Here is a 27,101-nt window from a genome sequence, read left to right as displayed (position 1 = left end):
TAAACACAAAATCTGGATGAATCTTACAAGGCTAAATGAAGAAGCAAATAAATTGTTAGAGAGGAATCTTATCTCAGACAATTCTACCAAGTTGTCTCAGCACAGCAGATTTTCTTTATGTTGATATTATTACATATAAAAAATGCATATGTCCACACCATTCAATATTGTCTTCTCAGGTTAACAGAGAGTGCCGTAGAAATTGTCTCCTGAAATTGTAGGGTTAACAAGTGAAGTTTAAAAAAATCTTAAAGTGGTTTCATCCAATGACCACAAGGACAAGACTTTGAATGTACTTCTGTTGATTTGATCAAATCTGATTTTTGGTCCTTCATATCTGTCTTTGGATGAATTCCATATTTTTACTAAGGTTTTTTAAAATAAATGTTTTAACCCAGCATATAGCCACTTTTAAAGCTGTTGATCTACACCTCTGCATTTGGAACATCTATATATTCTCTTTCATTTTTTTCTCCAAAACCTACAATACTTAACAATCTTGGTGTGCATGCACTGCCCATTTTAAAACTGCTACTATATTCAGGGAACATCACTAACAACAGGGAGATTTTATTGTGATTTTCCATCCACATATTACAGTAGAATTCACTGGTATGCAACAACTGTGGATAAATTCCATGAAAAATATGCTCTGGTAAAAATGAATAGTTTGCTAAAAGAGCCATACCTTGGGAGTCTTGGTGACAGTGCAAAATGCATTTCTGTACATCTCTTATACAAAACATTGATGTTGGCAATCCATAAAGCATGCTGATTCTCAGAAAAGATGAGTCCTCGGGGTGAAGTAGCAGCCATGAGAGAAAAAGCTTATTTCATGTCTTCAGGACAAATAAGCAAATTTTCTTTGCTTTCTTTTCAAAGAAATAAAGAAGAATTACATACAAATATAAATGTAGCTGGAACAGAGTATACATTTTCCTTTCATAAGATCTACAGTGGGAGACTACAGTTGACATGATTAAACTGCTCTGCAATACACCTGTCAATGACACCAAACAATGAATCACAATTTAAAAAACAACACAGGACATAGGTGTTTTTACACTCACTACAAACTACTTAGAAATAAAACAAAATGGGAATGAAACTGTAAAGACTGGAACGAGGAAGGGAGATACAAAAAGGGGCCAGACCCCACAGTGGATATAAATTTTCCTCAGATTTTTCATCATTTCCACAGATATTTTTCTTTTTTCCCACAGGCAGAAGGAGTAATGCTGATCTCACCAGGTGGATGATGTCATAGTCTGGTCTGGAGTGGCAGCTGATGTCTGGCTTATGTGAAGTCTGGCATTTCAGCGAAAGCCTCATTGTTTAATGATGACTTTCTGTTCTGTTCCTTGCGCTATTGCACAGTGCGCCTCAGTGCCATTTCCACCAGCTTTCAAACAGCTTACACTTTCATCCCTTTAACCTGGATTAAAGTATTACACTTTAAAAGACTGAAAGGTCTGTGTTGCTTCACAGTCTGGTGTATATTAGGTTGAGGGTCTTCAGAGTTCCATCAGTGATCCACTGAATCTTTTCATCTTCCATTTAAAATGTATGATCTCTACCCAGTGCCCGTTGTGACAAGGTTTCTTCCACTCTCTTCGTATTTTTAAGCACAATTATCGCTTTATGAACAGCATATCATAATCCCCTGGTTTGTTGTGTCTTACTATGAGGTCAGCTTGTTTGGAATCCCATCTTCTGGAAAAAGAGCATAACAGTGTGGAAGTAAACTGTGATCATCTGCAAATTTCTACAATCTTTATACTTCACCTTGTAGTGCCTTATTTAATAATAATAATAACAATGATAATAATAATAATATAATACTAGTGTCTTCAACAATAATAATGACAATATCAATAATGAAAGCAAAGAATAACTTTGTGTTTTTACCCATAAGTCAATATGACTCATTATTGGCCTTCAGTGTACAAGCACTGCCTCCAAAGAAATTTTCATTGTCTTTGTGGTGTAATAATTATCTTTAAGAAAGTGACCTGTTTTGCGGGTGGGTTTCACCCACGGGGTGTTGTGTCAGTGGCAGAGGGTGTGCCCGGTGTTACGGAGCAGGGCGTTATGGAGCGGGGCGTCACAGAGCAGGGTGTGACAGTGGGTGGTGTATCCGGGGGGCTGGCCATGTCGCTGTGGAGTGTGGCCGCCGAGCTGGTGGTAGTGGGTGTGTCGCCCTGCGGCTGGCCCTGGCCCTGCAGCATCTGCCCACACACATGGTGGTGTTTCTCCCAGTCCTTGTGCTGGCAGAAGGAGCCACAGTACCGCGCTGCATTGCAGCCACTGCAGGTCTCACTGGCCTTGCGGCCGCAGTTCCAGCAGCTCTATGCAGAAGATGGCAGGGAAGGGAAATTTGCTTAAATTTCAGCACCACCACATGGAAATTAAAACATACAGTACATGCTAATGTTGTCAGAACTGTCTTGAACAAAATGATATATGTTCTTGGTACACACTAAACTGTAATTCAGATACAATATCTTGCCTGTAGGATTAAAACCCACAATCCTTGGGTTACCATTCCAGTTCTCTTTCAATCACTGTGTAAAACCTCCCTGTACGAGGCAGGGCAGGGCCTCACCTCACTGGAGTCCTCCTGTTGGTTAATGATGGAGAGTGCCTCTTCGGCTGCTCGCCGCTTGGCCTCCGCCACAGTGCTCTCCATCTTGGCTCGCTCTGTGCTGATCATCTCATGGGCCTTACGCTCCGCCTCTGACACTGCCTTCTGCAGCTCTGACATCGCCTGCCTCTTCACCTCGTTCACAGCCTCCTCTGAAAGACAGCAAGAGCTTTCTTTATGAGCAGTTTACACACACTCACACACACATACACACACACAAACACACCAACACATACTCACATGCATGCAGATTTCTCTCTCTCTCTCTCTCAGATACACACACACACACGCACAGAGGTGCATGAACAGATCCAAAACACAGACAGGCACAAAATGCACCTACAAACATAAATACCTATACACTCACACAGACATAAAAAAGCAAAGCGTTTTTCTGAATTGCTTTGAAGCAATGTGATGGGCTGTTGTGTTGAAATTTTTGCACTTTGTCACTATCCCTTGAAAAACATACCAATGATTTATGAAGAGTATTTGAAAAATTAGTGAAAGCAATTGTAATGGAAACCCAAAGAAGTACTTTTCAGCTCGGCAATATTAAGACCAATTAACATCCTGTTCAAACAAATTTCAGCTTATCTCTTTGGTGGAACGCAAAACTAATAATTTGTTTCACCTGATTGTACTCATTTCATATTTGGTTGAATTAACAAATTGCATGTATGATTAAAGCACTTCAAGCACTGACGAGGAAACACATTCATGTCAATATTTATGAACAATATATCCTCAAAATGTAGATGGGTACATTCTGCTTTGAGCTTTCAAGGGGAATCAAAATTCCATTCAAGAAGCGGTCCTTTTTTTGCTCACGATTAGATCCGCAGTTTAACTAATTGTGTATGCAAATTGGGTGATTTCTGTTTAAATGATGCACGTCTGTTGCAGTCCCAAAGGGTGCAAGCAGATCAGTGAAGGAGAACTGAAGGAGTACTATGCTTGATGGGCAAATATTTCCCAGCTAGCCATCACTTGAAGAAAATCAGTCCTCAACATCAATCAAAAATCATCAATTGACATATTCATTGATATAGCATATTTCATGTCCTGTGTATATTTCTATTTCCTTATTAGTTTATCCTAAAATGTTTCAGGGAATGTTTCTCACTATGCAATAAAGACTAGATTTACTGCCAAAAAATCCACACAATAGTAACATTCCAGAAAAAAAAACAGACCATTGTTTTTGGTGTGGTACTCTTTGTGTGGACAACTGAAAACATGGGGCGCTGGATACCAGTAGAGGATATTCTAGTTGATACCAAACAATTATAGTTATGGGACAAAGCATTCCTGTGTTTTACCATTGAGTCTCTATGAGGATAATTACAAGTTACTTTTGCTTGCCAATTATTGCCTTTCGACCTGGGTTGTTACTCTTCAAGAAACCTCCTTGGTCTTCTCTATCCATAATAAAATATTTTTGTGTAACAAGACACATTGTGCAAATCAGGATTTGGTCTCTGCCTCCAGTGTTCACATTCACAGAAGGATTGGATAATACAAACACTGAGAGACCACCAGCACCCACCCAGGATGGAGACTGACACCTATGGCAGAGAGGACAAATGTAGCTCTCACCAGCTTTTTTCCAGATCTCCTCTGGCACGTACCCCAGCCCTGTTCGGTGAAGAAATTCTCTGTGAATTTCTGAAAGAAACGAGAAAAACATGAGTCCTCATAGCTTTAAGAAATTGTTCTTTTTATTATCTGTAATTCACCAAACAATCTAAACTAATGAAGAATTTTTCAGAACAATCAATATCTATTCGAATTGTAAATGTTTCCTGAATGCATCCAACTAAAGGCTTTAGCCGTTTTGTTTTCTCATAGAACCCTCGGTGCCTTTTAAGTGTACACCTATGTCTGTACTGTACATGTGCTGCAAAGTAGTAATGGAGCTGAGTTTCCATGGACTCCATGATGGGTGGAGCTACTTCCTGTTGCCACTGACTCCTTGAGTTGAATGAATCAAAGTGTTCTGCTAAGGACAGAAATTGTCATCATTAAAACACACGAGTCGATTATTGACGGTACACAGTAGGCCCAAACCTGTGAGGATCATGGAGCTTTATGTTTCCATCAGAACTCAATGCTTCTTGCAGGCCTATCCCAGAGTGCCGTGCTTGGTACCTGGTGTGGAGGCATCCTGGCTGATGGGACTCTGCTGTCTGGAGGGGGCGCTCTTGTTGGCGGAGCCCTTCTTCATGTCCTCGGCGTCGCTGCAGCGGCGGATCCAGTAGCTAAGCTCCTCGCGGTCAGCCTCCTGGCACCGGCGAAGCACCATGAGAGAGTGGCGTGTCTTCTCCACCATGTCCATGATGCAGTTTAGCAGCTGCAAAGGGTGCACAAAATTCATTATATTTACTTTCTGTATTCATTGTATTTACTTCCAATTTACCTATAAATTGGATGTTACTCAAATCAAACCAACTAAAGTCATTTAAACCTAAAGACTCATTTCATATTTCTAAAATCTGGTAAACCAAACTCAATATCAACATTTACCATAAAGAGCAAAAACATTCAATACCAAGTGGCTTCTTGGGTATCTTGGTGTTAGCTGAAGCAAACAGCCAGACATCCTTCAGGCCATGACTGTATTCATCAAGCCATCCAACAGCTATACTGCTCTGTAGCCACTGTGCTTAAATGCATTGGGATCCCTTAATGACACACACTGTACAATACACAGGCAAACTTGTTTACAGTCACAGTAATAAAAAGATGCTATTACTTTTCTTACATGGTCAAGGTGTTTCCACTCCTCTGCCCATTCCCTGTCAGTGAGCCTGTGATCGATGACCCCCTCCTGACCTGCTCCATGCATCACTATTGTCAAAGTCAAAGTCAAAATCTTTTATTTGTCATTTGCACAGATCACACAAGGTAACTGAGCATTGAAATTCTTGAGGTAGGCTCAGCTAACATTTAACTCTGTTAACATGTATTGGCCAGAAAGGAACAAAGATATATTGACATTACATTTTTATGTACTTAAAATTATTTAACAAGACCCAGTTTCTTTGTTTTAATTGAAATTACTCAATGAGAAGCACACTAAGGTAACACTACGACATGAGACACAGTTGAATAAAAAGGAATTTTCTGCCAAGAGAATTAGTAAGCTTGCTAATGATGACAAAAAAAGGTAGAACAGGTTAAGGGCCAACGTTGCTTAACATGAATGTTCTCTGGCTCCACTATTTTTAAGACATTAGCCATGACTGGTCTATTGCCTGTATTTTAAGGGCATTACATTTTTTTGCTATGCTGAGGAAATGTGAAACCACTGCTGATGTAAAAATGACTGTGTTTGAGGTTCTATTTAAGGACTCCTGGAAGAGTCCAGCTACTCTCAGCATGGGGTATGTTCCCACCCTCACAATACCCTGCCCTACTCACCCAGCGGCCTGGGGCGGTCTCTGAGCTCCCGGTGGGCAGAGTGCCTTTGGAGGCGAGCGATGCCCACGTCCTCCAGGCGGTAGTGCTGAGGGGGGGGTGGAGCAGGGTGCGGCAGGCCGTTGGGCTGGTACGATGGACCACCATTGGGGCTGAAGCGCAGGCCGGGGCTCACTGTGCAGGGCCTCTTGCTGGGAGGATCCAAGTTCGAGGGCTCCCTGTCAAAGTCATTCTCTTTGGCTCTAGGGAGGAAAGAAGGCGGTTAGCTCATTCACATGTCTGAGGCCTACTGTTGGGGTTTTTAACCCTTACGCTAATCTTTTTGTGATACTTGTGCACATTTTATTGTTTCAGTGTTATCGCTTTAAGTGATTTGTTCTCTGTTGTCATGGTCCAACTGCTCTTCCTCCTCTATCCACTTCATTCGAAATATCTTGTAACGTTGTTTCTTTTTTATTCACTCTGTAAAGTGCGCTGTTACAAGTCCTTTGTTAAAAGCACTCTTCTAATTAATTAATCAGTTGGTTTGATTGATTGATAAATCCTTCAATGTGCACTGGATCCTTGCTGGTAAATCAATAAAAAGCATGTGATGTGCAAATGCCTTGTCTTAATTTTCATGAATATATGCTGGTCTGAAGAGTATAGCAACATAAGAAGCAGGGCCCAGCTTTATTTCTGGAAGAACTGTGGTCCCCAAAGTATGGGTACCATACAAGCCTCTGTGTGATCGGATTGATTAGTTTGATAACGCGTCTACGCATTGTGGTGACTGTGGTGTGTCTCATATTGTCCTGCATCGCTTTCACATCAGAAGCAGAAATTCAAGTGCTAATGTGTGCTGTACTGCAACATGTTCCACCTATGAAATGGCAGTCCTGAAGTCTCCCAGATCAATGTCTCCAAGCTGTGATACCTGAAAGGATCCCACACACCCTATCACTCTCCACAGAGGGGTATATATTTGGGTGATGCAGCTCTGGTCCATCCATCCCTGCCCACACCCCCCAGTTACTCAAACAGCCGGCTGCAGGGATCCCACCCCACCCCACCAAGCCTCCCCTGCCTGCTCTCTCTGCTACCACAGCAGAAACAGTTGGAACTCTTTAATGAGCCATCTCAGTAGAATTCTATTCTTCTTCTATTCTTCTATTGCTCATCCATGACCGACCATATGTAACACAACAAACCCCGACTCCCCCCTCTCACTACCCGGTTATTCCCACAATCTCACCACAATCTCAAAGGAATTAAATGATGGAATATTTTCACAGAGCTTTCTGCAGAGCTTTGCTGAGCCAGGAAGAAGGATCCTTGTCAAACACCCACAGCGCACAAAGGTACTTTAGCGTCTATGATGATGACCAAAGTCGACGGATGATGGTAGAACGTATTGCCTATCATTAAAGAAAAGGCACGGCCTGACAGGAAATGCGCGACATGTAACGAGGCCCGCCGGGCAGATCTGGATCAAAGCGGTCTGTGGCAGCTGGCTGCGCTTCCTGGGGAAGCAGCACCAGCATCTGCAGTTTACACACACAGAGACACTGGGGAGGCTGTGTTATTTTATCCTGGGGCTCCGAGGCCCACATGCTCTTAGAAATATATTTTCAAGCAAATCCAGACACACATACATTAAGCGAAGGAATATATGATGGGAGACATAAATTCAAAGAAACGTAATTTAGAATATTTTGAATACATCTAAAAAAAGGACTGTGTCTGCTATATTTTAATACTAATACCATTTAATGGTATTAAAGTTACTGAGGCCAGTGCTGATATACTTGTGCTTATCCCCAACACCAAGCACATTATGGTACTAAGTGGGAAATGAAATCAGACATATTCAAAGAATTTAATCATTTAACAAACAGTTGAAAGCACGCATACAAGAAGCCTCCACATAGTAATATATATTCTCAGCTTCCAATGTCTTTCAATGTGACTCATCACTGGTCATTCTGTACATCCCATCAAAGCATCAGGTTACACTAGGTACTTTGGCCCCACCTGTCTGGTGTCTTCCTTTTGCTGTTCTCATTAGCATCTAGCAACAGTTCAGAGGAGTCCACAGGCGAGGTGTTGCTGGTGTCAAGGAGCAGCTGCTCATACTGCACCAGGTACTGGGCAGGGTTCTGCTTGGCTGTTCGCGCACAGTGCAGCAGCTCCCGTTGCAGTAGTGGCAGGTTGGCCTGTAGGGGGAGCCAAAGTAACATGCCAGACATTTCTCTGTTTCTCCAGTGTGCTTTTTCAATAGCAGTGGGTGATTTACATTCAGCAGGCACACTTTAAATTGAGTGGGTAAATAAATACTCAGGAAATACTCAGTTAGTATATAAGTTAGCATAGGATGTAAGTAGTAATAACACAAGGGGCTGTGGTTAAGTTTAGGGTCAGATTTAGTAGACTTTAGTAGACTTAGGACTTAGTAGACTGTAGACTTTTAGCTAAGGTTATGATCATGGTCATGATTATTAAGACAACCTGTGTTTCTGCAAAAACACAAAATTATCTTTCAAATCAGTTTGCAAAAAACATAGTCACGCATTAATCCAGTAATCTACAGTTATTACAAAAGAATTACATAAGTTTCCTATTAAAAAAAAGATCTTGCCAGAACATTACATTTTACCATTTGCACAGAATTGTTATTATTATTATTATTATTATTATTATTATTATTATTATTATGTTATATAGCTGTTGTTAAAACATACATATAACGCTTATAGTAAGCGCTGCAAGCAAAAGGCCTTAGATTCAGTAAGAATGGCAATGGACACATTAGTGATAAGGAATCAAGCAAAAACACAGAGGATAGCATGCAGCCAATCAGATGCAAGCATTCGTACAATGTAGTGTTTAAAGAGGTCATAAGGAAAGCCTATCCCGATCTAATAGCACAGAGAGTGCCAGACAAATAAACATAGGAGCCACATAAGAACAACCATGTGAGTTACATAGGCTTACATCACAATCACATACCCACATTACTTAACTCTGACCTATAATACTGCATCAGACTTCACTTCACAAAGGTGAAGGGTGCTGCAATACTATAGATCAGAGAAAATTATGACATCATTCTTAAAACAAGGAAGAATGTATAATTACACATCTGCTTTCATACAGAACTATTGAAATGGCATTGAGACCAGTGACTTGTGTAGTACCTTCAGAAATGGGATGACGAAAGGTCGCAGTGGGAAGTTTGTTGCCTCTTGCAGTTTAGAATGAAATTCTTCTATGGTTAAGGCTGAATTCTGTCGGATAGCATAGAAAAGAGAGGGGAAAATATATGCAGAAGCATATAATAAAATTACAGGATATTGTGGTTGGACTGTGATTAGAAGCAAAATCCTAAGCTAATAATGATTGAAAGACTGAAAATGGGGAAGCTTTAATAATGTGGAGTGTAGGGTAGGCTCTAGAAAAGCCATAAACGGAGCGTGTGTGTACCCAAACTCACATTAGCAGCATAAAAAGGAGACACAGGATAGTGTGTATAGGTTAGAAGAGCAGCTTGTTCATTTAATGAAAATAGTAATTTCATGAAATTACTATTTTCATTTTGCAGACACTCTTATCCTGAGAGCCTTACAGAGGCTACAGTTGTATCCCTTTATGCAGCCGGATATTTAATGAGGCAATTCTGGGTTAAGTATCTTTCCAAAGGGGATAACAGCAGGGTCCAGCAGGGATTCAAACCGGCAAGATTCAGGTTACAAGTCCTGCTTCATAACCACTACACCTCACTGTTGCCCATAGTATTGCATACAATGCTGCATATGGAAGCAAGGTAATACATAAATGAAATAAAGTAATAAATATGTAAATAAAATGCAAACTGTATGCTGATATATAAAGGGCCTGGCAGGTCAAGGGGTTAGGGTTAGGGTGAGGGTGAGGGTTAGGCAGGCCACACTCACCACCAGGCCCAACACCAGCGTTCGCACCCTCTCTCCGATCTCCGGGGAGATGTCCCCCCCGAACTGCTGCAGTGTGGTGAGGAAGCGCTTCAGTTTGCTGAGCTGGCGCGCACCACACACCGGAGGGAGCTGCGGATTCCCCAGCGAGGAAGAGGAGGAAGAGGACGAGGAAGAGGAGGAAGGTCCGTTACTGAAACTGCTGGGCGGAGAGGAGGCTCTGTTCGATGCAATGGGAGAGTGGCTGTTGCCATTGGTTACTGTTACTGTGGAGGAAAACACAAAAAAGCACTTATTTCCACTAAGGACTTCTAAATAGATATATATGCATTCTTACATTTGCTATTTAGCAGAAACCCTTTACCAGGACAATATAGAATGCATATGGCAAAGAGATTACAATAGCGCACAAAATCTAGCACAAAAAATGAGCATGAAATCTGGATACTTCAAGAGCATTTGATAACTATTGAAATAAAAATTCAATTAATACTCGACTTGGCTCGACCAAATGTTCCATTGCACCATAGTTGGTACACCAACATGCACACCCAGAACTAGCAGAAAAGTGTTCTCGTAATATGTATGCGGTGGTGTTGTTTTAGGGAGGCGGGAGTGGGGTGGCTCATGCTCACATGTGGTTGGGGAGAAGGAGCTGGTCCTGGGGGCTGTCTGCTTGGGAGGTGGTGGTGGCATAGTGGGTGGAGTCAACCTAGATTGTGTTTTCACATCTGCAGGTGAGTCTGGCATGATGGGAGTGCTTCTCAGTACAATCTGGGGAGAAAAAGAATGCCAGAGAGAGACAGAGAGCACCAGAGAGAAAGAGAGATACACAGTTAATATTTACTGATCTGTTCAGCTGATGCCTTTATCCAGGGCAACTTTTGCACCGCTAGATGAATAATTTCAAGGTTACAGGTTCTATAGTTCATTCCATGGCCTGCCTACCTCTGCTGGAGTACTGTGATGGTTTACGCCACAGGTCACAGTTGGCCATAAGAGCGTTAGGCTGGAGGGAATTCAAACCTACATCCTCCTGGTAATGAGTTACATCCCCTGACCAGCCCTCCTCATCACCTATCCAACTGTAAAGCTGACAACACAGAGCCCTTCCCAAAAGCAGGATGGACTGCAGCACTCCAAACAGGTCTAACGAGCCCTGAGCCCTGAGCGAACCCCCCGGCGTGGCGGTTCTCCGAGGCAGGGCTCAGATGGCATGGCGCTCATTAGCCTGCCTGCTGCACGACCGGCATGCCTGTCCTGCAAGATAGGCAGATGTCTTCTCCCCTAATGACCATCCCGCTCGCCCACTCATCGCCACGGTAACCGTAAACACCTTGGTACCGGTACCCAGGAGAGGCGGTAATGAGTCTCACACAGACGATTAGAACTGCCTCTGGGTGGGGGGCACCCGTGTGTGGGTAAGAGTGAGAGTGGGGGGTGGGAAACTCTTTAACACCTGTGACTTGTTCCTTGCTCGTGATGTCATCCAGTAACTGAACAGGCCACAGGGAGAAAACACTACAGACAGAATCACATATGACAGAAAACTACATGCCCATTAATTCTAAGACATATACCTAATCTAACTGAAATGCACTTTGTCTTTAAGTCTCTGCCTCCAAACACATCAGCAGTTTTAGAAAGCAACTATTTCTCGGCATGTTCAAACAAACAGAACATTCTATCAATCAGTCTCAGATGGTGGGTTTCCAGTTGCACCCAAGGCGTATTCTTTTGTTCCTTTTTAACAATAAGATGCCCTTTTCAAAGCTGCTTTTGAAAAAAATATGAATGTGAAATGTAGTGAAAATTTCATGTGTGGAAATTTGAAGGTCTGAAGTTTGAAGTTTGAAGTTTTTCGGATGAAGAAACAGGAGCAGTGACTGATTTGCATTATTCATCTGCCAACCGACATTCAAATATTAAGCAAAAATATTTTAAATCACCTCATTTAAATACAAAATACCTATTATGTTACTAAGTTATATCCCTAATTTATTTATTTATTTATTATACATTAAAATCTGGGTGCTGCCTACTACCTTGTACCTCCCCCTTACCAACAGGGATTTGTATAAAAGGCTGAACTCTTCAGAGAAAATGATCAGCTGTTGAGCACATCATTGTAACTGTTGTAGCAGGTGTTGTGCTCCCAATTCAAGGCCTGTGCAATTTTAATGAGATAAAAACATATGATATGTTTAACATACACTATCAATAATACATATCCCATTCACCATAACAACATCCCATTAAAATGAGTACCTTGACTCAGTTTGTATAAATGGCCATATGCTTCATCTGGGCCTTGAAAAGTAAGAGGACAGTGGAAACTTAATAAATATTTCATAGATAATATCAGAAGAGATATTAAAATGCTAAATGATTCTCTTGTGCTCGGAATAGGAGAAGACAGAAGTGCTTTCCACTTTATGTGCAAAGAGAGGTCTTTTAATGCATTTCAAGGCATGTTGTGGCATTATGAATCTCCATTAACTGAGGACACACAGCTGCCTATTTAAGCAGAAAAGTGTTCCGAAGACCTTAACTTCACATCACATCCTAATGGTTTTCACTACCAGTGGCAACATTACTGATCAGTCTGCTGTGTTCAGGAGTACAATTTTCTCATTTTTTGCAACTCATGCTATTGAAGTCATAATAGCACTTGTCATAACATTTCTCTGTTATAAACATAATTGTTCTGTCCCTAATAATAATAATAACTTTTAATAACTGTGCCTAAAAATATAACTTTTAGTAGTAGTGTATATTTTATTTGTTAGTTGCTCAAAGCAATGGACACAGTAACCAGGACAATAAAGTAAAAAAGTACAAAAGCACACATCACCTATCTATGAATGCACAATGCATACACTGCATATATTCTGTAACAGTTGCTGTTACACTGCAGATAAAATCTGGCACCCCTTATTTGCCTCCAGCACAATGTCATGAATAACAAATCACATTATTAGGATCAGTGTTATTTCAAAGCCTCTTAAAAGCTGGTGCTTAGTCTCACATTCTATGATAAAAATACACAAGGACTGACCACTGTCCTTGACCTCTTCAACAAGAGCATGTCTGGAATAACAGTGTCAGATCAAGAGCCAAATTTTAAAGACCCCCAAGGGTTTTTGTTGTGAGCAGACAGAAAACATCTGTGACAACATTTTACATGTCACTGTAACCTTATATAAACAAATCTGAGGACCTTTCACTGCTGAAAGTTACCCACTTGTCCCACACTATCCCCCACAGTCACAGCTGTACACATTCACACACACCTGCATCATTCTTTCATTCCTGAAAGTTACCTGGGTAGCTGTCTGCAATGTGTAGGTTTGAAAACATGAATAATTAATGGATGAGTACATATTTTTCACAAAACTGAATTGTTATCTATATAATGTTCTAATCTATATAATATTTGCTGTTATTATGATATTCTGACTTAGTAGATCTTAGTATGGACATGGCATCATATGATAGCCTATGTCAATTGGTTTAAGTAGTTAAGGTTTAGTAAGGTTTGAGGTTTAGTAGCTTAGTTGTTATAAATGTGACATGCAGTTTTATGTCAATGTCATCATAAAATATATTAGCCAAACATGTCCAAAGTACTTAAGACAGTGAAGCATTGTAAGTGTATAAATAATCTGAATAAACTGACAGATTGAGAGAGACAGAGAGAGGGAAAAGGGAGGAAAAAGACAGATACTGAGTGAATGGGAAAGGAAAAAGACAGATACAGTGAGAGAGGTACAGAGAAAAGATAAAGACCCAGAGGGATAAAGGAATTAGAATCTGAGAGAGTGAAGGGGAAGAAAGAGAGATGGTGAGTCAGTGCGAGGACAAAAGAAAGATATCAGATTATTACCATTCTGAGGCAAGTGTCAGACAGGCACATTAGGATGACTATCGGGGGTGGGGTTTGGGGGGGAGGAGTTGACAGAGGGGTTGGGGGTTGGGGGAGTGGAATTGGTATGCAGGTGAGGTCTCTCCCCAGAATACATTTGGAACTCACAGCACACTAATACACCATGCCGCCATCAGCACCAGATGGAACTTTCCATCAAACCCACAGCTTGTCAGGAAAACGCACCTAATGTCCCTGCTCCCCTCAGTTTATTTCCTGCAAGTATTAATGAATGCATTCACCTATTCATGTATTTATGTATTTCTCCAGGGGACTTGTCTGCCCCTAAAGTTTATTCCAACTGTCCACATTTCTGAGCCCTTAGTTTAAAGACTATGTCCTCACCCCCACTCCTGCAAGTGACCACGCTATGAGATGTGGTGTCATTCCAACTCATCACAAGAGCTTTCTACTGCATACAACATACGTGAGTGAGAAAGTGAGAACACTGTGTTCTGTGGTGTTCATTTCCATAGCACTACTGGAGGATAATAGAAAGTTAAACCACTCCCAGTTGAAATAGGCCTTATTAACAGTAACGGACAACAATTAGTGAAACCTTGTTTACAGAAGATAGAAGATAGCAGAGGCACAGCCAGGGCTGAAGCTTTAAAACCCCCTAGGTTCAGTGTTCAGAGCAGAAACCAACACAGCTTCATACTGCTGAATACTTCCACCTTACTAATTCTTCTACTTACTAATTAAGACTCATTTCTCCTAATTTCTCTAATTTTGTGGCATTACAGTTGTTTGTGTACGTCACATGGAATACTACACCATATTATGATAGAGGCTGGATTAAATTAAATTATACTAAAAGACATGAAATCACAGCAAAGAGATAAAATTTCATTTTGAACTAAATGAAAAGCTGTTTGTTAGGATTAGGACCACATGCACCTCATACATGTACACTTGCACATTTTGTTTGGTTTGTTAATCGTTTGTTTGAGTTGGCACACACTCCTAATGTCATTACACAGCAAGCCCCCCCCCCCCCCCCCCCCCTCCCAAAAAAAAAAACCCTGACATTTTGGGTTTTTGTGTTTTGTTATTTATTAATTCTTAGAAAGAAATTGAGTATGCTTTTGAAAAGAGACTGAAAGAGTTTTGGGGGTAACGTGTGACTTAGAGGAGGTTCTTAACCCAGCTGCTTGTCTGGGTGCTAGTTAGGTTGCCATGGTCTTGCAGCAGAAACACCAGTCACATCATATCGAAGCCGAGCTGCTCCCATTAGGGGCACACTCACATCACAGTGGAGTGAGGCTTCTCAAAAGCCAACTTCAAATGCACTCAAATGATCTCCATTGAAAAAACAGATGGTACCTTTTCATCACTGATGTCAAACGTAAGAGCCATTAATTTTGGGGGTCATGAAGCCTTAATCTCTCATTGCTCACTGACCATCTCACTGTAAAGCATACTGCCCTGTATCCCCACAAAAATCCAAATTCTCTCACCAGCTACATCATGTATCGCATCCCCCACCCTTGCAGAGCTGTGTGCCACTCAGAACGTCAATCTTATGCAAATCTGCTCCAGTTTCAAGGAACCCTCTATTACTGCCCATCAAAATGATGTACTGTACAGTAATTAACTTACTGTATCCATGGTAACAATTCTACATCCCATCCCACAGAATTGCACAGACAAAGAAGAAATAACATTGCTTAAATAATTTTTCCCTCCATTGTTAGTTATTGTACTAAGAAAAGTAAAATTGGCACTTGGCTCTGTGCAATCAGTCTTTGAGAGGAGAACAATAGGCAACACTGTTTTGTAACATCAAAATAGTCAGCCTACTCTTGATGCGGCAGGTCTACACAGGAGAGAGAATTTCAAAAACAAGTATGCTTGCATAAAGTATAGACAAAGTGTATCAAATGATCAGGGACAGGTCAAATTAACAGCAGCAGTAGAATGAGGAGCGCAGCAGGAATCTGTAATGGGGAAGGCTGACAGCTCAGGGTTGTGAGCTACATACCAGATGAATTTGATGATGGCATCAGAGGGGTCCATGGAACTGACAGTGCTTAAATCACACACCTGCGGTCCATTCATTTAAAAAACTCCTGTACAATATAATAACAGTTATTTCTCTTTGCTATATGTGATAGAACTCAGGGGTCAGTGCATAATAAATATAACTGCGATTAGCCTAAATGGTTTCTTTTTTATAATCTGCATGACAAAAGGACATCCTGATCCACGCTACCATCTGTGAGGGTTTCTAAGTTAGCTGAGAATTTTTTTTTTTTATTTGCATGTAATCCATTTACACAGTTGGATATTTACCGAGGCAATTCAGGTTAAGCACCTTGCCCAAGGGCATAACAGCAGTGGCCCACCTGGGAATTCAGCTGGCAACATTTCCTTTATAAGTCCTGAAATGTACCATTACACCACACTGCTGCCCCATCTGTGAGTGTTTCTGAGCGTGCTCCTCCAGCCATCCCAACACACGCAGTGCCAGCGGCCTACCTGTCCTCGCTCTTCCTGTCTATGTTACATTACATTACATTATTGGCATTTAGCAGACGCTCTTATCCAGAGCGACTTACAGTTCTGTTTTTTTTTTTTTAATGTTATTCACTTATACGGCTGGATATTTACTGAGACAATTGTGGGTTAAGTACCTTGCCCAATAATATAGCTATCATTAAGTACCTTGCCCAAGGTACTTACAGTAACAAGCCTAAGTGGGGAATCAAACCAGCAACATTTTAGTTATAAGTCCTGCTCCTTAACCACTATGCTACACTGCCGCTCACGTTACCTGTGGACCAGGCAGTGCTCTTAGATACCTCACCACCCCTCTCTCCTCACACCTTGCTTTGCATCACTGCCAACATTGTCCAGCAGACGCTACCGACATATTGCCGCACTCTATGTGTATGACCTCCCCAACAGAGAGAACTATTACTGCTGCCTCCATCTGAACTCCAGCGTATGGACACACTGTGACACACTCTGTGCCAGTCTCAGCTGGATGTGGAGCCAGGTGTGGGCGGAGAAGCAGGGCTTTGGGCTCACTGCTGAGTTCATTCATAAATAATCAGTGGCAAAAGGAAAGGACAGGGAAGTTTTCTAGTTTACCAGTTTTCAAAAATGACAGTGTTTGTCTTGTTATATTAAGTCACGCTGAATGAAGCTCTGGTCCACTCGACCACTGACATGACTCAAAGAAGTACAATAGAAACTTATTGTGCAAAACATTAAGTCAGTTCTCATTGCTGACACACAACATGCTAATGTTGAGCACATTTTTGCAAAATACTAAACACAATTACGTACAGAAGACACAAAAACCATTTACGTAACTCATGTCAAACAAAACTGAGGCATTTGGTCTCAGATGATAGAGATTTCTACCACAAATGTGAATGAAACCTCTTTGCACATTTATTCAATCAACAATCTGACTTTACACATGCATAAAAAAGGTCTGAGTTGGTGTTTGCAAGAGTGGAGCACGTAAGAGGTCAAGGACCTGGAGTCTTCTCTTCATGGAGGTGGAACATATATAACTACTGTCCACATGGCCAGATGTCCCTTCTTGATGCAACAAATGCTGGCTGTCTGGCAATCTAAACCAAGGACTGATGAGGTGGATGCACCTCTGCAGGAGATTTTTTGTCCTTGTTGTATTGTGAGGGACAGCATCTGATGTGATGCTAATGAGTCATGCAGCCTGATCTACCAGAAACAATGGACTGAAAGTGCAGCATACAGTGATATATTTGCTCTGCCTTTTTGACCTTGCTTTTTCACAGAAATACCCTTTTTCATCATCAACTTGGTCTGTTTTATTTATGTTCATATTTTAGGGCATCAGGATAGCTAGTATTCATTGGGTGATTGGGTGATTGTGTGACGAGTAGTTGTACATGTTTCTCCATACATGCCCATGTGTGTTTGTGTGCAAGTGTGTATCTTCATGCTCTGCATGTTTGTATGCATATTAGTGTGTGCCTGTACGCATGTTTGTGTGTATGGATGCATTTGTGTGTGTCCCTGTGTGTGTGTTTGTGCTGTGTGTGTATGTGTGTGTGTGTACGTGTGTGTGCCCAATGCCTCCTCCCTTGGAGTGCAGAGTGAGAAGGGCACCCACGCAGGGCCACTATCAGGCAGACGCTAGGGGCAGGATCCGGGCAGAGACAGATGGAGAGCTGCCACTCCACACTGCACACGGAGCAGAAGTGAGCTGGGATGACAGGAGCACATGTGGCCATGGACTCTCCTCGGGCGGAACGATGCTTGGGGGAGCAGGCAGAAACTCATCTCATCAAGGGAAGCATGGTGGATGGGATTGGGGGGGGGGGGGGGCTGGAGCGGGGGTTATGAAATAAAGGAAGCTAAGACCAAGACTGAGAATGGGATGAATGCTTCCCTCTCTGTTTTGTACCAAAGACATTACCCTTGCAGCTCTTGCAATGTAAGCAATGCGAAGTTTCAATGATTTGCTTGAATAACAAAAAAATAATATGCAGATGAAAGAAATGCTTTCTGCAGTGTATACTCTGGACTGAGACACACTCATCAAAGGTGTAAAAAAATGTGTGTTATAACTTACTGTATGCTGTAGTGTCTGTATGCATGTCTGTGTATGTGCAGTGTATGTCAATGATGGTACTATTTTTCAGCTTCTTATTCCAAGCCAACCTGTGTAAGACTGACTGAAATATTGGTCCCTAAAAAAATGAAAGAAGACATTCCTTTGTAGATTTGGAGGATCTGGGTTATTTTCATATTGGGGTGTCCACTTATTATATATTATATGTACTTACAAATTATTTTGGAACAATATGCATGTAGTTTCAGTCATGCTATTAAGTTACTGTTAAAATGTTAAAGTATAATATTTTAATAGAATATTTAATAACAAAAATTACACAACACATTGTTTGTTATATCTGTTATGTCTTCTTTTGTCCCTACTCAATGAATAAATTAATAAATTAATAATATGAACAAATTATATGTAATGTGTGAAAACTTATGTGCCACGTTTATTTTTTTTCAGGCTAGGAAAGGGGTCCAAATGCTAAAACATCAATAAAATTATGTTTTGATGTTATGATTTACGTATTAATTTTGAGCAAAATATTTTCAGGTAATTTAGTTTTGCCACATTTAGCTTTTATTGTGTAGAATCCCACTGAGCTTTTTACTGCCAGGCTGAAGCTCCCTGCTGCACTGATTATGATCCCAGGGTAGGTATAATTAACACAGTGTTCAAATCTACAGTTACTGAAGGTGAAAGGGGTACCTGTTTCTGTACGATTTAATTTATTTTAGACGTGTCCCCTTTTTTCTGAAAGACCATACCTCTGATTGATCTGTCAGTGCTGTTTTCTGACAGTAGTGTTCTTAGACTGACAAGCTTTGTTTGATGGGAGACATCAAATAAAGCACTGCATACAAACTTTAATAAATCATTCCCTACAACCATTTAAAGAGGTTTAAATTATAAGCCTTCCGTACCAAATTCCTTCATGTCACTCTAGCCTCACCCTGTCTGGCTCCCTGTCTATCACACTGTATTTCTCTCCACACCATCTTTGGAGTTGACTGCTCTGTTCAGTCACACATATACACACTATATACATGTAGCCTTATATATGCTATTGCACCACACTGTTATACTATTACCTTACCTTATTACTTTTACCAGCTGTAAAAAGGATATCCTCATGTGAAGACAATGAAATTGTCTAATTTAATCTTACAATTTCCCCATTATCCGAGCTGCTTCAAGCACAGGTGCTGTTTCACAAACAGAAGGTGTGAATAAATTAATCAGTAATTGTACACAATGTAATGAATATAAATCACTTCTCTTGTTCCTTGAAGGGATAAAAAAATACCCTGCTTGATACCCTTCTCTGTCTTAAAGCAAGTCACACGAGTCATCCTCAATCATTATCACACAAGCCAGTTATGCCTCCTGTATCCCACAATGCACCAATTAGACACAGAAATTTCACACTGTTAGTAAACACTGTCTCCCAATCTCTTATTCCAACACTTCTACTAGATCATCATCATCAACCATATCACACATAACACATCTTATTGCTGATACTTAGTCACTTTCACACGTAAGGTTGCATAGATCAATGATTAAACTCTCTGCATAAATCAGTGCACATTGAAAGAAACATGTCACTAAACACTGCACAGACTTTGAGTGGGGAAGTGTGTGCTAATTAAATTAAACAAAGACAACCAAACAGGACTGAATCGCAAGTGTATTTTTGAAAGTCAGCGTATTGCTTTTGTTCATTGAAGATAGCATCTTTCTCTCACTCTGTCTTGTCAGAGCTCTCCTCTCTGTGTATGATAAAGTGTACTACAATTTCCAATTAAACCAGCGCATAGTCAAAAAAATCCCATCGTAACCACAAACACTTAAGCCATCACTTGCCATTAGGCAGTGAAAGAGAAATGCATTTGCTTAAGTTAAGCCCCTAGACAGAGAAGTCACTATGAGAATCCCTCCCTCCCTGAGACTCCCTGTTGTAAACAAAGAAACGCAGCACTTTTGAATGAACTTTTGCTTGGAAATACTATCCGAGGCTAAGACATATCTGGAAAATAGAAATATTGGTGGAACCAAAGACACCGTGTCAGCCAATCAGATTATTCAGAACAGGAGGAAATAAAGTCAGTGCATGGAGAATGCATATGAGAAAAATGCAGTTCTCCTACAAAGAAAACACATTCTGAAGAATAATATGAAGTGATGAATAACAAATTAAATAAGAGGATGATGACACAGTGTTTCATATTCAGACCACGTGAGTGCTCGTTTATATACTTTAAATATACTTTATAATGTTGTCAGTAAGATTTTAACAAATGTTGCTGAAAAAGGAGAATCATACTGTGGCCACTCAGGAATGCTGGACTGTATTCTTTGAGCTACTCATAACAGAGAAATTTTCACTTAAATTCACAGAACAGCAAATGCCTCTTTGGTCATCAAATGACTTTCCATTGGTGTGGGATTATTCCCAACATCAGCTGCAAACATGCTCATGTCATGCTGCGAACAGTTTAGTTAGCTCCCCTCAAAACTCCAAATTCTCCTGTACTCACACAGTAAAGTAATAATCAGTGACATCTAGGCATTGTTTTCTTTCCAAGGAATCTGAATCCAGTTTTTAAAATGAATGCAGGCTCCCTTCCCTCACCTCACCCTCAGAGTGAGCAAGTGATGCTCTTCTAGACAGTGACGGGTCTGACAGTTCCTCAGGTCTGACTCTTATAGTCAGTTGCATTTTTCAGGAGGCATATGCACACTCCTCCTCAAGCACATTACACTTTTATTACAGTCTTTCTAAACATTAAAAATTAAAGCAGGTGCAGATGTAGACTGATGCAAGTGTTACAACCATCTTACATCACTGTTGTGTCATTCCTTACTGTAACAGTAAAAAAAAAAAATTAAACTAAATTCCACAATGTAATTTCCTTTATCTGCTTTCTCAAAGGCTTGCATTTCACTGCAACAATGCACTGTGCTCTTGAAAGACGCAGAGACAAGAGTTTCAGCCTTCAGGAATCAGAGGCACACAACAGCATTTCCCATCCCTAAGAATACACACACTTTAATTCCAATCATACATAGGACCTATGTAACCAAAAGTACATATTTTAGATGTAGTTTTCTACTTCAAGCATGGAGGAACTGTTAGCGTGCAAGAGTAGAAAGAAAAGTAGATGAGCTTAATGTACAATTAGCAATTCCAAAACAGGTCTGCATAAAGGTGAAGAGGCATTTTAAGAAAGAGAAAGTCTCTCAGCAACAGCAGGAGAGGGTAAGAGTCCAAACCATGCCTCAGAAACAATCTATGGGTCCTCACAAAGCAAAGAGGAACTAAGGCAGAAAAATCTGAACGTGTAATTAAGAGCAAGTAATATCCCCAGAAAATGCAGAACACTGCTTGCCTGAGTGAGGCTCAGATTGGTGCTGCTGTTCATTGCTGTCTGAACACTAATTTCCAGCTGTTCACCACCTGTTTATTTAACAATCTGAACCATGCTCAACTTACTGCATAGCATTCGTTGTATTTCCGTGCTAACATGCATTACATGTTTATGCTTTCCGTTTCTTCTGAATTTTGATATAATAATTGATTTATACTAATCATTTACATTCATGGCAAAAAGTCAGATCTTCAGAGGTATATATAGTCTGTAATCTGACTTCACATGACCAGAATTGACACACAAGCTGGCCACAGACACACTGACCAACAGCGTACAGAAGCATCCTCGTTGCAGTTGGTGTGGTACTTGCTGCCTGAGTCCAATGATGCCTACTGTTGCACTCTGGGCATTCGTTAAAGAACACTGAGGTCAACACCTGTGCCAAAGTCAGGATGGCTAATGAGCCCTGCTAAATGAGTGGGGACAGCTATCCTTCCTGGGCCACCCCCCCCCCCCACTTGCCCTTCCTCAGGGAAACCTCCTGTGCTCTGCAGAGATGGGGGATCAGCTCGTAAGCCTGCGGTTGTCTCCATGACAACTGGTAACTGCAGACATGTTCTGTTGTCTACTGAGCAGCCATGCAAACTGTGAGTGGGAACACACAGGGAGCGTATGATGTGTGCAAGATGCTGAATTACTTTTGACAGGCGATTTTGCCAGAAGTCCACCAATTGATTGATTTAATCCAAACATTACACAATGTACGCTCATGTGCACTAAATCAACAGTATTTACCAAAACATTATCACTTCTATACATATGTTGTGCCATAGCTATGGCAGTTACCATAACACTGTGGAAGTAATACATTTCCATCTTTCATCGCTATAGTGAGAGATCTCAAATAAATCAACCACAACTAAATTTTATATTCCAATAAATGATTATCCTAAGAATAAAATGAATAATTTCAACTGGCAAATGTGTTTAGTGTTTATACCAACAAAGAAAAGCACAACGAAAGTTGTTTTGAGCCACATGCTATACCGTTTAAGTATCTGCATGTTTTCCATTGGTGCACCGCAAACATCTAAATCAAGATTAAACCTCACATCGCAACATTCAATATGTGCTGCTCTTTGTCTGTAGAATGCTGTATGGCTTACTAATGGCCCATTGTACATCAAGAGAAAATGCTTTAACATGTCTGTTGACAAGTGAGGCATACAACCAGAACCATACACTTTCAAAACCAAGGACAGTTTTTTTTTGATTGGGTGCGTGTCTGTAAATAAAATGGCTCCAATGTTCCCAAGCACTGCAAATAAACTGTGATTAATTAAACTCTAGCAAGCTTTCTTTACAGCATTTAAATATGATTAATGCAATGCATATGCATTTCAAGAACATTAATAATGAGGCAGCGAGTCAAAGCACTTTTACCTTCATCAATGGCAGAGACAGAATTTTCCTGGTTAAGCTCATCAAGAAAACTGTTCAATAAGTAGGACACCTGTGTTGAAATGTGATTTTTCTTGTTTTGTGCATTTCCTCTTTCTTGGGCCACAGCAAGGATTCTAGAGATAAAATTACACACAGAGGGAAAAGTAGCGTTAACCGATTATGAAAAATGCCCTCTGAATGTCAACAAAAGATAATAACAGCTTCTACATCGTGGGGTGTTATTTTTTGTTCAACGACTTCATACTTTATAAAAGAGAGGATGCATCATAAATTCAACAAAATAGCTCCAAGTATTGAAACTGTGCTTTCTGCAACTCCGATAAAACTGCATTTTGAAATTTATTCAACATGGTTTGTTATGGGTGATGTGAATGAGAGGAGCAATTGAGTCCTTTCATTTACTGTTCTTGTGATAGGTGAGCTGTCTGCACTTTCCACTAAGACCAGTGGTATTCAGGATTTTGTCACGTATATCTAAACAAAACCGAAGCAACATGGTTCCGCTTATGGTAATGTGATCACTAATTTCATTTGAATAAATAATATAATCAACACTTTTATAATGGTACAATTCCCCTCCCCTCTCTCAGGTATCAAATGAAAAAATTAAACCTGAAATACAATGTAGGTTATCGTGTATTATATGATAATTAAGAGTTATAGATTGCCATGTTGCATTTTCGCACTGGATACGTGGGGTAAATTACACAAGATACAGCAAAATGGAGAGAAGAAATACACTTCTCACTTACTGACTTTTATTTATGACTTTCCAGTGGATAGACAAACCCCTGCCATGGGACATGTCATGTCAGAACATGACTGATCACATAGCTCACGGACCCATCAATCCAGTGTTCATAAAAATCTGTCAATAACCCCTGTCAACTTGTCATTACCACTTTTTCTTTGTGTCAAAGCTGCCCTATGTCCACAAAAAAGGAAAAACAATTACGAGCAGCCATGCAGTAACATCACATCTCAAAATTCAGTTTGAACAGCCAGGCCAGCGAACGTAACCAGCACCTGCAGCAAAGCGAGAACCGAAAAAGGAAAGACTTTATTACCATGACCCCCCCCAACCTTTCCTAACTTAAAATAGGCCTGTCAGATGGTAACACACTGTGGATGAGAGAAAGATGTGCGTCATAGTGTTTGCAATGTCAGCAGTCGATTTCAATGCATTTAGTACGCCAGCAGTGGCGGGAACTGGCAGAGTGCCGTTGTTTCATCCAGCGATATGTTTCCCTTGCTAACGTCGTCAGTTTCCACAGAAGCATGGAGGCAGAAATGAATAAAACAAATGACAACAACCTTGAATTTCTCATTCTTGCATCATTCGATTATTCATAATTTATTAATTGGCTCATCCCATTTCCCTAGCCCATTATCTAGAGCAAAATACAGCACTTACATTTCACATATTATACATTCATACAACTGAATACATGTTCTCTCATTCATCTATGTGTTTTGCCTCACACCTTGAACTCATAATGACAGCTAGCTAATAAAAAAAGAAACTTGAGCTATGGCTAGAAAATGTACATATCGTGTACAAAAGGATATTCTATTTCAACCCTTAGTAATGGAAAAACAGTGCAAAAAGTTATGCCAAGCGTGGAATGAAAAAAGACAGAAATTGTCAGTCACGTGACTTATCACATGGCAAATATGTGCTACAGTGTGGAATAGGATGGGAGTTCTCAACAACAAAAGTCTCTGCAAGTCAACTCTACCAAAGTGTCCACTTCCAAATGGAAAGCAGATTACTGAAACCATCGTAAAATGGGCTTAACATAGGACATGTGGGCGTTTGGTGAATGGAAAAAGGATACATCAAATACAAAATGTGTTCTGCAGAAGAAACCAGAAAGACATTTATGATTCCTGTGCTGTCTATGCAGTCCTGTCCATTCTTCATTTCTGTTATGTCTTTGTTTAAAACGTTTTTCTCCATGAACTAAAATTTCCAGCAGCCATACAACACCACCATATAGTGGGTTTGCGCTTGATTATACTTGCGTGGGACACCTAAAGGGAAAACAAGGATGCTGTTGGAAGTGGTGTTGCTGGGATAGTTGGGGGCTCTCTGCCCTCTGGACCAAGTAAATTTGAACTCCCAAGTGTAGTGACGAGGGCACTGTGCTATAGTAGGTGCCATGAGGCGCTAAAATGAGGTCCGAACACTGCTGTCATTAAAGGATCTCATGACAATTATTGAAAGTATAGGGGTGTTAACCCTGGTGTGCAGGTCAATTTGGTGCGATTTGGTGTACAGCCCCCAAAGGGGCTCTTTCCACCTGTCCACCTAATCATCCCCTGATTGGCTGTCGAATCCCTTCTGTTCCCTACACTGACTTCACTGGGTCAGTTAAAAGTGTGTTCTGAGTTGACCTTGCTAGTTAAATAAGAAGAGTAAATGAAACTTTCTTTTTCTCAGCTAGAGTGCCTGTTAAACTAGCCAAGTCATTGTAAAATGACTATAATTTACAGTTACAGTGTAACCTTACTTAGTTTATGTGGGAAATTATTATCATTCACGTAACTGTAGCTACCATACTAACTCTTTAATCCATTCCATTCTTAGCTCAATCCCACACCGTTATATGAATTCTCTTAATTTGGGGTGCGAGACATTACAAAGAAGATCAAATGCTGTTACTGTGCAAACTACACATCCTTTGTTTCTACGCAGTAAGGTGCCATCGCGCTTTTCTCACCGTTACAAAATTGACCATATTCCTATCCGTGTTTCTTGAGTGAAAGTAAAATTGTTATTTTTGTAATATCGTCAATATGGTATTTTTATAACAGCATAATTCTTTACAAAGTTATAATCAGGACAACAGTTTATCTCCGTATAGTGGTACAAGGGATGCTGGAGTATGCTGTATTCAATGCAATGGGAATGGAGATTAAGTCATAAAAATCACCGCAGCATCTTGACCCCTCTCATTTCGTTTTTGTTGAAGGGTAAACATGCCGCTAATTTGATAAATTACGTTTACAACTAATCATACGCATCATACCACATTGCTGCTGGTGAAAAACGTATGCTTTTCATTAGCTAGCTAGCTGCAAGTTACACCAGCTATATCAGGGAAGTAAGGCTCAAACTTCATCAGACATTTGGATACCAATTTGATAAATCCATATTAATTAACAGTAGAGTCATAATTATAAAATGGCTATTATTATAAAGTGCCTATTTCCATTATTTCCATCCAGAAATATGTTCATTTTAAAGTAATTCAGACTACTGAGACGTTTCAGTGATGTAGATAGCTATACTAGTGGCTAATGTAGTAAAGATAAATGGTAACCGATAGACTAAAAACGCAGATTTTCAAACACCTTTTTCCAATAATATGCATTTGGCTGGGTAAGACGCATTTCACATAAATAAAAAGGCTAATATATGTTTTAAATAAAAAGCCGTCACTTACACTGAATATGGACAGAAATTCCCACCATTCGTTACTTAGTTGCAAAGACCGTAGTTTATCTCCATTCCCCGGCCCCAACAGGAACCCAAAAGCAATACGATTCCTTCAAGGAACGTTCCTGTCCAGTTTAATGCCGGTCCGAATAATCGTGAGACGTCCAGCGCAGTCCAAAACGAAGCTTCCAAAATCAGTCCACAACGAGCCACTAGGCTACGAAGAAAATAAGAATGAAAGCGGAATTAAACAGTGCGGTCGCTATAATAAACCAGACCCACAATTTCTACACCATATATCGGTTCCTTCTGTCACAGTGTTGTTATCAGATTTCACAACCA

At 40.5% G+C, this 27,101-nt stretch overlaps 1 protein-coding gene across 3 annotated transcripts; it reads right to left on the bottom strand.

Moving 5' to 3' along the window:
- Positions 1-1,990: 1,990 nt before the first annotated feature.
- Positions 1,991-27,101, bottom strand: LOC118784538 (protein CBFA2T1-like). Of its 3 annotated transcripts, none has more exons than XM_036538817.1 (11): positions 26,767-27,101; positions 10,629-10,767; positions 9,997-10,259; positions 9,241-9,330; positions 8,078-8,259; positions 6,068-6,306; positions 5,400-5,494; positions 4,796-4,997; positions 4,244-4,312; positions 2,606-2,796; positions 1,991-2,348 (listed from the first exon to the last, which is right to left on the bottom strand). In XM_036538817.1, the coding sequence occupies exons 2-11, from the start codon at positions 10,741-10,743 to the stop codon at positions 2,031-2,033; spliced, it is 1,764 nt and encodes a 587-aa protein (XP_036394710.1). In that variant the 5' UTR covers positions 10,744-10,767; positions 26,767-27,101; the 3' UTR covers positions 1,991-2,030. The 3 variants fall into 3 exon arrangements, with proteins under 3 accessions (XP_036394710.1, XP_036394708.1, XP_036394709.1); XM_036538815.1 differs by lacking the exon at positions 26,767-27,101 and adding an exon at positions 23,297-23,392; XM_036538816.1 differs by lacking the exon at positions 26,767-27,101 and adding an exon at positions 23,297-23,392 and having other exon boundaries at positions 5,409-5,494.

The sequence above is a fragment of the Megalops cyprinoides genome, chromosome 10, assembly GCF_013368585.1.
Source record: "Megalops cyprinoides isolate fMegCyp1 chromosome 10, fMegCyp1.pri, whole genome shotgun sequence".
Classification (NCBI taxonomy): domain Eukaryota; kingdom Metazoa; phylum Chordata; class Actinopteri; order Elopiformes; family Megalopidae; genus Megalops; species Megalops cyprinoides.
The sequence above is the reverse complement of the archived record's forward strand: the minus strand, read 5'-3'. Positions and strand labels throughout refer to the sequence as shown.

Bases quoted from the DNA above. Each gene is read 5' to 3' on its own strand.
- LOC118784538 (XM_036538815.1), bottom strand. From the start codon at position 23,338: ATGAGCTTAACCAGGAAAATTCTGTCTCTGCCATTGATGAAG. The intron at 8,260-9,240 runs GTACTACACAAG...CTCCCCCTACAG, and splicing joins TCGTCATCCCATTTCTGAAG to GCCAACCTGCCACTACTGCA. The intron at 2,797-4,243 runs GTGAGAGCTACA...GCTGTCTTTCAG, and splicing joins GGAGATCTGGAAAAAAGCTG to AGGAGGCTGTGAACGAGGTG.